Source organism: Myripristis murdjan, chromosome 23 (genome assembly GCF_902150065.1).
Source record: "Myripristis murdjan chromosome 23, fMyrMur1.1, whole genome shotgun sequence".
Classification (NCBI taxonomy): domain Eukaryota; kingdom Metazoa; phylum Chordata; class Actinopteri; order Holocentriformes; family Holocentridae; genus Myripristis; species Myripristis murdjan.
This window is the reverse complement of record NC_044002.1, coordinates 11,877,535-11,890,405: the sequence shown is the minus strand read 5'-3', so window position 1 is coordinate 11,890,405 and position 12,871 is coordinate 11,877,535. Positions and strand designations below refer to the sequence as shown.

Sequence of the window (12,871 nt, the reverse complement as noted above, 5' to 3'; positions counted from 1 at the left end):
GCCGTCATGGCCGAAAAATCAACACATGACAAATCCAAGACAAATCCGAGTTTATATTCATCGTATTTGTTTTTTTAATTTGAGCGATTTGATCTTGTTGCAGGGTTAAGAATGTGACCGATTGTGATTTGACTTAAGTCGGATTTGATTTAATTTAACCGGGCAGGTTCAGGTTCATTTAACCAGGCAGGTCCTGGAAATGTGTTTTCGTTTAAAGCCGTTATGAAGACGTAGTTGCAGGGAGAAAGATAGCACACTGGAAACTGGGAGCCCAGTTCATCTCAGTCTTGCATTTATTTTCAGACCCCCTCAAAAACAAGATGGGATGTCTCAAGGAGTTTTTCTAATAAAAAAAAAAAAAAAGAAAGAAAGAAAAGAATATATTCCAGGCCAGCTGCAAGTTAGCAATTGAGTGTGTGTGTCACATTTAAAAAATGATCATATTAACATTTTGGCTGCAAGCATTGCCTCGCGTCATTTTTTTCGCCCTGAGTTGCTGCTCACTCTGTTTCTATTTGTAAAGCGCCGCTCCATGTATCCCTGCATAAGTTAAAGAGGTTAGTTTTTATTAAAGGGATAGTTCACTCAGATTGCAAATTAATGATTCTGAGGTTTCTGCTGTGCACATCCTTTTTGTGTCTGGTACACAAACTTTTACTCCTGCATGAATTTAGTGAAAACACTGGCACACAGCTGTTTGGGAGAAGGGTTATTCTGTTAGCCACTAAACAGCGCTACTAGGGATTCAGTGCCTGAAAAAAGATTTGTCTGTTAAAGTCACTAATTGTTTGCTTGCCCTACACACACTCCCATGCTTTTTTTCCAGCCAACAACAAATGTTCTCCTTTCGCCTTCAGTTTATCATTGCTGACAGATTTGTGATATCTGAGCAGGTCAGCTGGCAGCTCCGTCTGCCACTCACATGCATACTGATGATCTGATTGGTCAGCCTCTTCCTTAACCCTGGCTTCCCTAACCAGACATCCTACTGAATGTCTTCTTGGCCATCGCCGTTGACAACCTGGCAGATGCTGAGAGCCTCACCTCCGCCCAGAAAGAGGAGGAGGAGGAGAAAGAGAGGAAGAAACTGGCCAGGTAACATAGAGAAAGAAAGGGCAAGACAGGTAGAAGCAGAGGATATGAGAGGGAGACGAGGTGGGGACATGCTATGAGAGGAAGATGGAGACAGAGAAGACACACAGAGAGAAGGAGAAAAAGCTTGTTGTCTGACCACCAGCACAAAACAGGAAAAGGGAGAGAGGGAGAGGGAGAGTTTGGCTAATTCCCACAGCATTAAGGGAGAGCTTAAGCTTACATAATACTGGCTTTTGTGAAGTCTCTGTACTCTGTAACTCAGTATAACATGAAGGCGTTCAAGGGCACTGATTCTGGAGAAACACTTGAATTCTTGACCATCTGAAGAATCAATGCACTGAAAAGCCTAACAAATAAAACATGTTCTCAGGGCTTTGGCCAGGGTGACATTAGCCTGCTTTGCTCTGCAGAGATAGCCTGAGCATAACCGTCACATATCCCACTCAGTTTCCCCACAAACCAATTTTATTGGATACTTTTAGTGTCTCATTGCCAGCAAAGGTAATTTGTCAGCCAGGCTTTTTAGTGTGGATGAGGGGTGATGGCGTTCCCCATGCTGGCACAAATTATTAAATGTTTCCCTCTTGGTAGCTATTGATTTTAGGAGAAATTGTGATGGAAAACAACCATTTGCCTGCCTACTATCCTCTTTGTTCGATTTGAACAACACACCCACTGTCTGCGGCTAAAATGCCTCCCATCACCGAAGACACAGTCTCTGTTTGTTTTGTCTCTCTGCTGGTGTAGAGTGGCTGCTCTACAGATTGGAGTCCACAGGTACTACAAATTGGTTGTAATCCAGTCACCACCACTACCAGGGTTAGGGGTCTTTTACACACTGAGCCAGGCTTACTAAAAACACACACACTGACAACGCTGGAAGGTATTTAGGATAAAAGTGTTTTGCTTCCCTCCCTCTTTTTATAGGACGGCCAGTCCAGAGAAGCGCCATGACAATGAAAAGCCTCCTCTGGAGGAGGAGAAGAAGGAGAAGATCGAGCTGAAGTCTATTACCTCTGATGGAGAGACCAACACTGCTACTAAGGTACACACACACACACACACACACACACACACACACACACACACACTCAAGCAGTGACAGATGTCAGTGAGTGCATGAGTGAGCAAGCAAGTGAGTAAGTGGGTATGTTGGCAGCGAAATAAATGTTCAGATGAATGAATGTATCTCTCTCTCATTCTCTCTTTCTCACTCACACTATCTCTCTCACTCTCTCTCACACACACACACACTCTCTTTCTCATTCTCTGCAGATCAACATGGATGATTACTGTGGAGATGAGAGTGAAGAGAAGAACCCATACCCTGCCAACGATTACATAGGTAACACACAGCCCAGCCACAAACCAGATGTGTATATCTATATATGGACGGACGAATGAGTGAATGAATGACTAGATCAATTTGTGAACTTAAAGCTTGCCAGCAGCTACGCAGCTCCCATGTGACCTTGTACTGCAAACTAAGAAAAACTCTCACCTCACGGCGTGTTCTGTATATTTATACCTTCCCATGAAATGATCCGTCTCTGCATGGCGTCTGAGAATGTAGCATAAATTATTCATCGTTGTTACACAAAACCAAGTCTTTAACATACTGCTGAGCTGCATAATTTTTTTTTCAAGTTTCCTTCTAACAAAAGTGACATTTTTCATCCTTTGCTTCCCGGTATAGATGGAGACAAAGTTTGTATTGCTACTGTGTAACTGCATACTAATGACCATTTAAATGTTTTATGTTATTTAAATGTACATATGGTTATAATGCAGTAACATGACAGGTTAAGATATATGAAGCACATTTGCCCATCTTTCTCTTCTCTTCTCTTCTCTTCTCTTCTCTTCTCTTCTCTTCTCTTCTCTTCTCTTCTCTTCTCTTCTCTTCCATTAGGAGAGGATGATGATGAGGAGCCAGAGATGCCAGTGGGCCCCAGGCCACGGCCACTGTCTGACATTCAGCTGAAAGAGAAGGCTGTTCCCATGCCTGAAGCCCGTGCTTTCTTCATCTTCAGTCACACCAACAAGTAAGAAATTGTAGTCCTTGACAAGAGAAGAGATTTTCATTCTGTTTCTCATCTCTTCATCTTCTATTTCATACCCCCATCTTCACTTTTCCCACTTATCTCTCCCCTTTCCTCTCTCCATCTTCATCCTCCAGTCTTCTCTCTTATTTTCTCAGTTTCCTGCTTTTGTACATGCAACTTAGGGAATGAAAACAGACTTGTAACCATTGCTATTCTCTCCCTTTTTCTCTGATTTTCTCTCACTCTCCCTCTCCCTCTGTGCCACCAGATTCAGAGTGCTGTGCCACAAGATCGTCAACCACAACATCTTCACCAACCTCATCCTCTTCTTCATCCTGCTCAGCAGCATCAGTCTGGCAGCAGAAGACCCAGTCAAGAACGACTCCTTCAGAAACCAGGTAACTCGCTCGCACGCAAAACGTGCAAACATGTAAGCATACAGCGCGCCTTCGAGGTCCAAATGCACATAAATGCACTCACAGATGGAAACATTGTCGCTGTCATTAGTTGCCCATTCTGCATTCATTCTGCACTAAATGGATTACAGTCAGCAGTAATGTATAGAGGAGCAGAGAAAGAGAGAGCAAGAGGCTTACAGTGACTTGCCTGTTATACTTAATGAGATTTCCCCCAGAACGCTATAGCTGTGATTAACTTCATGTTAAGAAGATATAAGACGCCCATTCAGGCTTTTTTGATTATTTAACTTGTAGTTTACCAGGCTGGCAAACTAAGAATGTCATTATTTGCAATGATGTAAGGCGACATTAATATTTCTATATTAAGTACTGTTGTCAAAAAAATTGCAGGCTCAATACAACCCCTACCCTGTTTATAATAACACTGACTCTACTAATTTACACTTATATGTTAAGGCTCCAAGCTCAACATATAAGAAATGTTGCCTGTCAAATTGCTGGCTATTGCAGAGTCTTAACCCCTATACTAAAACTATTATTATTGTTGTTTTTGTTATATTTACTGTTTATGAATATGATGGATCTCCACTGTGCTTATACACACTAACAGAGCCTCAGCATTTTGTTTCTGTGTTTATTGTGTGTGGCTGTAATTTTTGTAATAGATATATGAAATGTGGTCTAATTAATGTAGTGAATGTAATGAGTGTGCGTGAGTGTAATGAGTTCTGTGTGTGCAGAATATGTTTTTGTGCATTGCGTAGTCTCTTTGTTGGTATGAAAAATCCCCCTAGGGGCTTAATAAAAATATGGACCATATGTTCTGTATTTGTCTAGTCCTCCTGTTAAGTTTGACCTGAAACCCGAACCAAATAACATAATCTGCTTCTCATATTCAACTTTCTCTTTACCTTTCTCCTATTAGTATGTTTTAATGAATCTGGGCTCCAAGTGATGTTGAATTTTCTAGGTTTGGGTCCCAGTTTGAAAACCGTAGTCTTGGTTTATTATTTTTTATTCCTTACCTTTGACAGAAGAGTCTGTTTTGTGGTTTCAGCTGCTGGACTATGTGATGGTGCAGTCTTGCATGGTTACTGTAGTTTTAGCCCTAAACCTTAACACTGTGATGCTCTGTGTTGTGGTTTCAGATCCTGGGCTATGCAGACCATGTTTTCACAGGACTCTTCACCATAGAAATCATCCTTAAGGTAGTATTCATTTTTTTTAAAAAAAATCAGAAAAGGTGGTTGACTTGATGATCAGTTTGCCACTTTACATATTCTCTATTTCACCGTAATATGATACTATTATTATCACTTTTATTGTAACATCCTATTTTTTATAAGTTCCCCCTCCTCCCTCAAGGTTAAAATGAAGGCCAAGCTAAGGCTGATTCTGTACTCAGTGTCACTGTCTTCTACATGTTTCTTACTAAATGTTCCCTCTGACCCTTAAATCTGAATTTTGACCCCTGCAGATGACAGCCTATGGAGCCTTCCTCCATAAAGGTTCATTCTGTAGAAACTATTTCAACATTCTGGACCTGGTGGTGGTCAGCGTGTCTCTCATCTCCTCTGGAATACAGTGAGTGCAGTGTTGTGTGTTATGTGCCGCAGCTTCATCCTGTTGTCTGATCTCAAGCACTTTTCCTGCCACTCACATGGCGACATATCACTAAGTCACCTTTGCATTTAATCAAAGTGATTTTTTTTTTTTTTTTTTTTTTGCTCAGGCGAAATGAATATATGTTAAGGATAATTTGTTTATGTCCAAGTAGGTTTGTCACGCTGTGATTCTGGATTTACATGCGTGATATAAGAAATTACATGTTATCATACAGTCTCATTATAGGTACGGCTGCTGTTTAACACTTGTATCAGCTATAGCAACAACACAGCTATAGCATTTGTGTTGTTAGAACGTCTTGATTCAGAGATGATGTTTTGCCATGTTATGTGCTGATGATGTTGCTCAGTGTTATTGAAGTGCTGCTGACCAGATGTGCGCAAGGGTTTTGACTCGTCTCCCAGCATTGCAAAAACATTTGAATGAAACTGTCTGCACTAAATCAACCAATTGTGTTCAATATTTAAAGGCAATCACATCCATATTAATTTAACTGTAGGCTTATATGCTGCCAACAACATTCAGTAGCTTCAGTCAGCAGCAGTAGTGCTTATTTAGACAACAGAGCTGGATCATACTTTGATAAGTACATAGATCTGCATGTGACTCCAGCTATGAAATGCTTGAACCAGCCGACCCACATTATCTGGGATTATTCCCAAGCCATGCCGACCTGTAGCTACAGCAGCAGTATTCATGTGTGCTGTGGTGTTAAACTGAAAGCCAAGTAGCTCGCCATCTGCTGGTCACTGAGGATGGAGGGCTGATGGAGACAACAGTGGACCAGTCAGCCACTTGGTCACTTGTGATTTTAACACTTTCGGTCGCAAGAACACACAAATCAAGTTGTCAAGTGGCTGAGTGGGCAGAGAGTTTGGGTTTTGAATTTGACCTGTGCTTCACACTTCTCTTCTCTTTCAACTTTACGCCTAATTAATCCCACTCTTCTCTCTTTGTGATATTTAATATGTTTTAATTCTCTGTTTCTCATAGCTAATTGCACCTTGATATGCTGTGATATCTGATGTTTAATATGCTATACTACACTCTCTGTCTCTGATGCTTAATAGCCTAGACTACTCAACGTAAGTCCATATGAGTCTGTATTAATAACCTATTTAACAGACCCTCACCTTAACTGTGTAAAAAAGTCACTCTTTTAATTTGGGATTCCTATGGCCTTGGAGAGTTCAATCTAATATTTGCGGACTAAATCAAATGTCCTGCAAAGTGAGAGGCAGGAGAGCTCAGACTGATGGCATTGAGAGGTGTTGTTTAGTGCCATTCCATTGACAATGAATGGCTGACTTACTTTATTAACATTTAACAATGCATGTGCATTGGATGCTTACCATTCTTTGTTCTGTGGTTATTGTTTTTGAACCAGAAGACAGGAAAATTGCCCTGGGTCTCTCTAGTCCGGACAAACTGAGCTATCCTGGGCCATAGAAATGAAACGGGAATGCTAAATTCAGTGGTTTTCCCTGTTAAAGGTAGTGAGTGTGTGGGACATTTCTGGAATGTATCACAGTCAAATGAACTGTGATAATGACCGCTTGTTTGTTCAATAGACCCAGTGAACTGCTTGTTATTGGCTAATTCAATTATTCACTCCACCAGGCCATTGTTTCTGCTTTGTTGTTCTGTAACCACCCAAGAATTAGCCAAGTATCTGTCTATCTACCTATTTGTCTATCTATATATCTATCTATCTATCTATCTATCTATCTATCTATCTATCTATCTGTATACCTATCTATCTATCTATCTATCTATCTATCTATCTATCTATCTATCTATCATGCAGTAGTGAAATTGTCCAAAATGAAACACAAAGCAGAGCACACTGATTGCCATTGTTAAATCAAAGATTTGACTGTGATATATACAGCAATGACAGTGTCCTGTTGTATATGAACTACCTTTAACTGCCTCGAATCTGAAACTTTGTGTGTAGAGAGTCGTTCATGACTTGCACACCGGGTCCTTTTCTTGCTTTCTGTTAAAGATCACTTCTGTTTGACAGTGGCACCAAATCTCTCCCCGATACAAAAGGAGAGTAATGTCACTTCCCACTTCCTTTAGACATCTAGAGATCACTCCAACATGATACACAGACATTTTGAATTTCACTTACTTTTTCTTCTTATGCCTTTGTCACATTGTAGGATAATGTCACTGTTCTTCAGTAAACTGAAAACTGTGTTTTTAGAAATCCACACGTACAGTAGCTCTGTTTCATAGTGTTAGTTTCAGTGGGCCAGCCCCACTAACACCCTGTGAGGAACACTGAAAGAGTATTCTCCACATTGGCAAGTTGGGTTAAAAAAGCATGGTTTAACATGAAAAGTAGCTTTACCACTCTGAGAGTCCACATCGCTTATTCACGACAGTGCCAGTTTTCTTTCTGTGGTAACAGGGTGAACACATTTTTTCCTATTGGCAGAGCACCAAGGACTCTCTTTTGCTTTGTTTTTAAGGAAAATAAAATATTGACCAATATTTCCTCCATGAATATTGAGTTTGTCAATCCATTGGCTCAATAGAAACTGAAATGTAAAGTGCTGAAGGAGATGAAATCTGGTGCACGTGCAAATGAGTGATATGGACTTAGACAGTGGCAATGCAGCATTTCATGTTAAAAAAATGTCCTTTTTAAACCAAACTTTGAGATTGGAGACTGATACCACTGCAGAGGAAAATCTTTGATGACTCCAGGACAGTCTTTACTTACTAGTGAGAAACTGACATTTTACATTAACCCTGACAGGCTGTGAGTTGGACTAGGCCTACAACAGGCTGGCCAAGTAAACTATCTTGCTCCAGGCTGGATTGTTAGGTTGTAGCTACTGGCACATATTGACTTCATTTAGGAATGATACACACAAAGATCTTAAAGATAACTGAAGGACTGTTGTGTGTGATTTTTTTCCCCTAAATTTGTAACAGCTGTGAAATTCAAAAAGTCCAGGTATTCATTTGATTCACACTTGTTGACTGTATGAGAAGGCTTTCTTTATTTTAAAACACTTCCTTTCGATTTTCTAAAAGGTCACACTCTTTTATCTTTGGCCTGTATTCACTCTCTTTTGCAGTATAACAACTCTTTGTGTGCTTGTAACCGGCCGTTCTCATCTTTTAGTTTGTCTGTGCGTGTTGTACTTGTTTGCCACTGTTTGTCTATTGTATGTGTTTGTCTGTGTGTGTGTGTGTGTGTGTTGTATTGTCATGCATTATGTATGCTGATTTCCACTAAGATCTATGCTTGACCAGAGAGATGCATTTACTAGTTTACTTGCATTTACTTTCCCCTCTGTTCACACTTGCTCCTGATTTCTACTACAACTAATATTCTCTACTAACCCTAACCCTTGAAACTAAAAACTAAGCTTAATTTGGAGGGATAATCAGTACTGTAACACCTTCAGACGAGCTGCTGCCATTAGTGTTGCTACGGCATCCCTTAAATATTTCTATTATTTTGTAAGTATCTGAATCAAGGCTGTTTTTATTTGTTCTTTCCTTCATATTTATGTATTTTCTTGTTTTATAATGTTCCACTGAGTTGAGGTTTTCATGCCATTTAGTTTCTGTTGCCTTCTTTTCTCGTGATCATACTTTTTTTTTTTTTTTACTTTTGGGGTTGACAGGATTTTTATTAGCTGGAAGGTTTTTCTTTGTCTCCCACAAAAGGTTCACGTTTCTTTTGTGTTTTAGAGTGTCTGTATGTATCTGCAAAATAACCCAAACTAAAAATATATGCTGTTGAAAACTACCTTAGGATGTGTGCTGGTCTAAACCTGGGGATTTGTGGAAAATCTTTTTACTCTAATTGTGTGATCAGCGTTTCAGTATCAGTAGTTAATACCCGTGTGTGTTTCAGGTCCAGTGCCATTAATGTGGTGAAGATACTTAGAGTTCTCAGAGTGCTCAGACCGCTGAGGGCCATCAACAGAGCCAAGGGGCTTAAGGTTAGCATACACACACACAAATACACACAAACACACACACTGACACATGCAGGGATGGTAAAGAGGTACGCATAGGGGTGCACAGACACAAATAAATTCACATATGAGCAGCCTTTCACATGCAGAACACACACTAGGTGATTAACTTCAAGACTCCTTCAGACTCTTTATCTTCAAAAACATCACTTGCCCTTAACAGCATTGTAATTATGTGAACGGTGCTGAATATTAATGCACCGTCCTCAAGGAAAGTTTTGCTCTGTTACACTGAACCAAATTTTAACCGACCTCTAAAATGCACACACACATTGTTTTTTTGTCTTCTCCAGCACGTGGTGCAGTGTGTGTTTGTGGCCATCAGGACCATTGGCAACATCGTCATCGTCACCTCGCTGCTGCAGTTCATGTTCGCCTGTATAGGAGTGCAGCTCTTCAAGGTAAAGAGGATGAAGGGAGGGAAACGGGAGCTGTGTTGATCTTTAATGCTGGCTTCATGTCATACTGGAAAACACAGAGGAACAGGATGATTTCTTGTCACTATAACTTGTTCAACTGCATGGAATTCCCATAATAAATCATAATATCTGGTGCTGTTACTAACAAGTTATCTTCCCTCATCTTTCATAAATGACCTCCAGCAGATACAGCCCATTTTCATAAGCACAACAGACGTTTTTCACAGCAGCCATGAAAGTCAATTAGGTTCCATTCTATGTTGGTCTATGGAACAGAGCCTTAATGAATGACATTAGTAACACCTGTACTTACCTTGTTATTTCATGTCAAATGGCTGCTGTGAAAAAAGGTCCATTGATTGTATGAGTTAAAAGATAATTTTATTACCTTGGACATTGGTCCCCTGCTGTATGTTTACTGCAGGTGTTGATATCCTTCTGCAAATCATAAAGGCCCCTGGACTGACCTCATGACCTCAGTTATCTTCAAAACTCCTCCTGAAACAGTGCAGTGATTTGTGGTTAATCCACCAATCCCAGTGAGTCTCACATGCAGCAGGTTAACCAGGGGACAGGCTAGCTTGTGCCAGCTGTCTGTAATTAGTTGTTGCCCCTGTTGCACCAGGTAAACCAGTGATTTACTTGAAAAAGCCTGTGGAGATAATAATACATCACTGGAGTGTTTCAAGGAGGGTTTTGAAAAGGACTGTAGTCATGAAATCACTGGAAGGGGGCTTTAACACCGAGTTTACAAAACATTTTGCAGCCTATATGGAATTGCCATTAAGAGATCGCTGAAGTCAACGTTTTTCCCCAGTTGGCAACTCATATTTACAGTGAATCCAGTGTGATGTGAAAGCAGCATGAGGTCGGGGCAGATGGATGGATGAGGTTAAGGGCTATTTCAAATTCAGACTTATAAACCTTTTGTGAATTTGTGCACATTCTTATGAGGAAGTAAATGTTTGTCCACCAGGGCAAGTTCTTCTTCTGTACAGACAGCTCCAAACAGACTGAGGCAGAGTGCAGGTAAGAGGTCTCTCCATCTTCTTCTTCTTTGCTTTATATTGTCCATTTGCAGAATTTTAATTTGGACATTGTTTAGTTAGATGCAGTCAAGTACCATATAAATTGGAGGAGATATCTGTGTGTATATTTTTTAGCTACATCTGCGTGTATGTGCATGTAAATGTGTGTGTGTGTGTTGTGTTTGCAGGGGTTCATACATCATGTATAAGGACGGTGATGTGGGGAAACCAGAAAGAGCTCAGAGACAGTGGGAAAACAGCGACTTTAACTTTGACGACGTCCTGCAAGGCATGATGGCTCTGTTTGCCGTGTCCACCTTTGAGGGCTGGCCTGGGTATGCACACACACATACACGCACACGCACGCACGCACACACACACACACACACACACACACAGACACGCTCACACACATGCACAGTGATATAACATGTCTTTGTTTAACCTTTATTTACCCAGGGAATGTTTGTTGCTCATATCCACCATGGATTCTCTTCTCTTACCACACATTTGCACACATTAAAGCTGCACAGTGCAGCCATGGTGCCTGACTGGTAGCCACTAAGCAGCTCCAGTGGAGCAGCTGAGGGCTGACTGCCTTCTTCAAGGACATTCTGATAATCGTTGCAGAAGGATAAGAAGCATTGCTCATTCTTTTTCCCCTCCCTGAAAAGTTAAACTTTTGAAATATGCACCTGCAAAAACATCAACAAAATTAAATGTGGCACTTCTGCTCACAGCAATATCTTATAAGTATATCTTTTCACAACAGTTTCCTTCCTCTCTCTTCTGCCTTACTCTTTGCCTCGCTCGGTTCTTCCTACCTCTCTCATTTATCTCTCACCCTCACCACCCTCTGTTGTCTCTCTTTCCTCTTTTTCCTCTTTCCCTCCCTCTCTCTGCCTCTCCTGCTCTGCCCTCCCTCAGCTTGCTGTACCGGGCCATTGACTCGCATGCTGAGGACGTCGGGCCCATCTACAACTACCGCGTGGTCATCTCCATCTTCTTCATCATCTACATCATCATCATTGCCTTCTTCATGATGAACATCTTCGTCGGTTTCGTCATTGTCACGTTCCAGGAGCAAGGGGAGCAAGAGTACAAGAACTGTGAGCTGGACAAGAACCAGGTACCCTGTGTGTGTGTGTGTGTGTGTGTGTGTGTGTGTCTGCCAATGTGTTTTTTCATTTTTATGGCCGGAGAAATGTTTTATGTTTTTGTTTTTAATGTGCTTTGTTGCACATTGAATGTGGTGTCCCATTTCTTGTGAATGTATGTGGGCGTGTAAGCATATATAGATGACCAAAACAGGATTGGAATATAGGAATATATAGTACATAGTGGATGTAATTCAGAGGGGATAGGTGGGTGTGAGGTATTGAAGAGATGAGTTTTCATGTTACGATGGAAGATACGGAGTGCCGCTGCTGCTCCGCTTTGAGTCGGAAGGTCATTCTGTCATTTGGGAGGCAGGAGGGAGGGGAGTGGAGGCTGAGTGGGTGGGTAAGGAGGGGAGGGGAGGGGGTTTGACATGGGAGAGTTTAGGGAGGCTGAACATGAGGCGGGCTGCAGCACTTTAAATGAGTTGTAGCCGCTGAGGTGCTTCAGGACTCCAGGAGGGAGTTGCAGTAGTTTAGATAGAAGGCGACTAAAGCTGGAGGACGGAGCGAGGCGGAGTCCCTGATACCGTGTTCTTCAACGATGATCCATGTCTCAGCAAGAGCTCGGGGCTGCAGAGAGAGGAGGGGGACTGGGAGAAGACAGATTTTCCTCCAGGACATTCTCAGCTGAAGTCTGCGCAACTGAACCCAAATAGTTAGACCTAGTGTGATGATGAGGTGGAATACAGCATCACCACACAAAAATTTAATAAAAATATGATTTTTTTTTTTTTCTTATGAGAACTCACACCTGTGTTTGTGTGTCCAACAGCGTCAGTGTGTAGAGTATGCCCTGAAGGCGCGGCCACTGCGTCGCTACATCCCTAAGAACCCTTACCAGTATAAGGTGTGGTATGTGGTCAACTCCACCTACTTCGAGTACCTGATGTTCACACTCATCCTGCTCAACACTATCTGTCTGGCCATGCAGGTAGGTCACACACACACACACATAAATTAACACAAGTAGATTCATGCAGGTGCCACACAGAATTAATGCTTATAAAGGAAGTATTACAGTCTAGTGTTGTCCTCGCCAGCATAAAGAAATCATATAGTTGATAGCCCAAAC

General features: G+C 41.4%; 1 protein-coding gene across 1 annotated transcript in view; it reads left to right on the top strand.

Moving 5' to 3' along the window:
* cacna1c (calcium channel, voltage-dependent, L type, alpha 1C subunit) overlaps positions 1 to 12,871 on the top strand; it is a 239,468-nt gene that overhangs the window by 193,121 nt on the left and 33,476 nt on the right. The window contains exons 18-30 of the mRNA XM_030046392.1: positions 981 to 1,095; positions 2,023 to 2,140; positions 2,371 to 2,440; positions 3,008 to 3,140; positions 3,409 to 3,538; positions 4,708 to 4,767; positions 5,037 to 5,143; positions 9,069 to 9,156; positions 9,486 to 9,593; positions 10,588 to 10,640; positions 10,828 to 10,974; positions 11,567 to 11,768; positions 12,572 to 12,730. Of these exons, the coding sequence (XP_029902252.1) occupies positions 981 to 1,095; positions 2,023 to 2,140; positions 2,371 to 2,440; positions 3,008 to 3,140; positions 3,409 to 3,538; positions 4,708 to 4,767; positions 5,037 to 5,143; positions 9,069 to 9,156; positions 9,486 to 9,593; positions 10,588 to 10,640; positions 10,828 to 10,974; positions 11,567 to 11,768; positions 12,572 to 12,730 (1,490 nt within the window). The remainder of the gene's footprint in view (positions 1 to 980; positions 1,096 to 2,022; positions 2,141 to 2,370; positions 2,441 to 3,007; positions 3,141 to 3,408; positions 3,539 to 4,707; positions 4,768 to 5,036; positions 5,144 to 9,068; positions 9,157 to 9,485; positions 9,594 to 10,587; positions 10,641 to 10,827; positions 10,975 to 11,566; positions 11,769 to 12,571; positions 12,731 to 12,871) is intronic.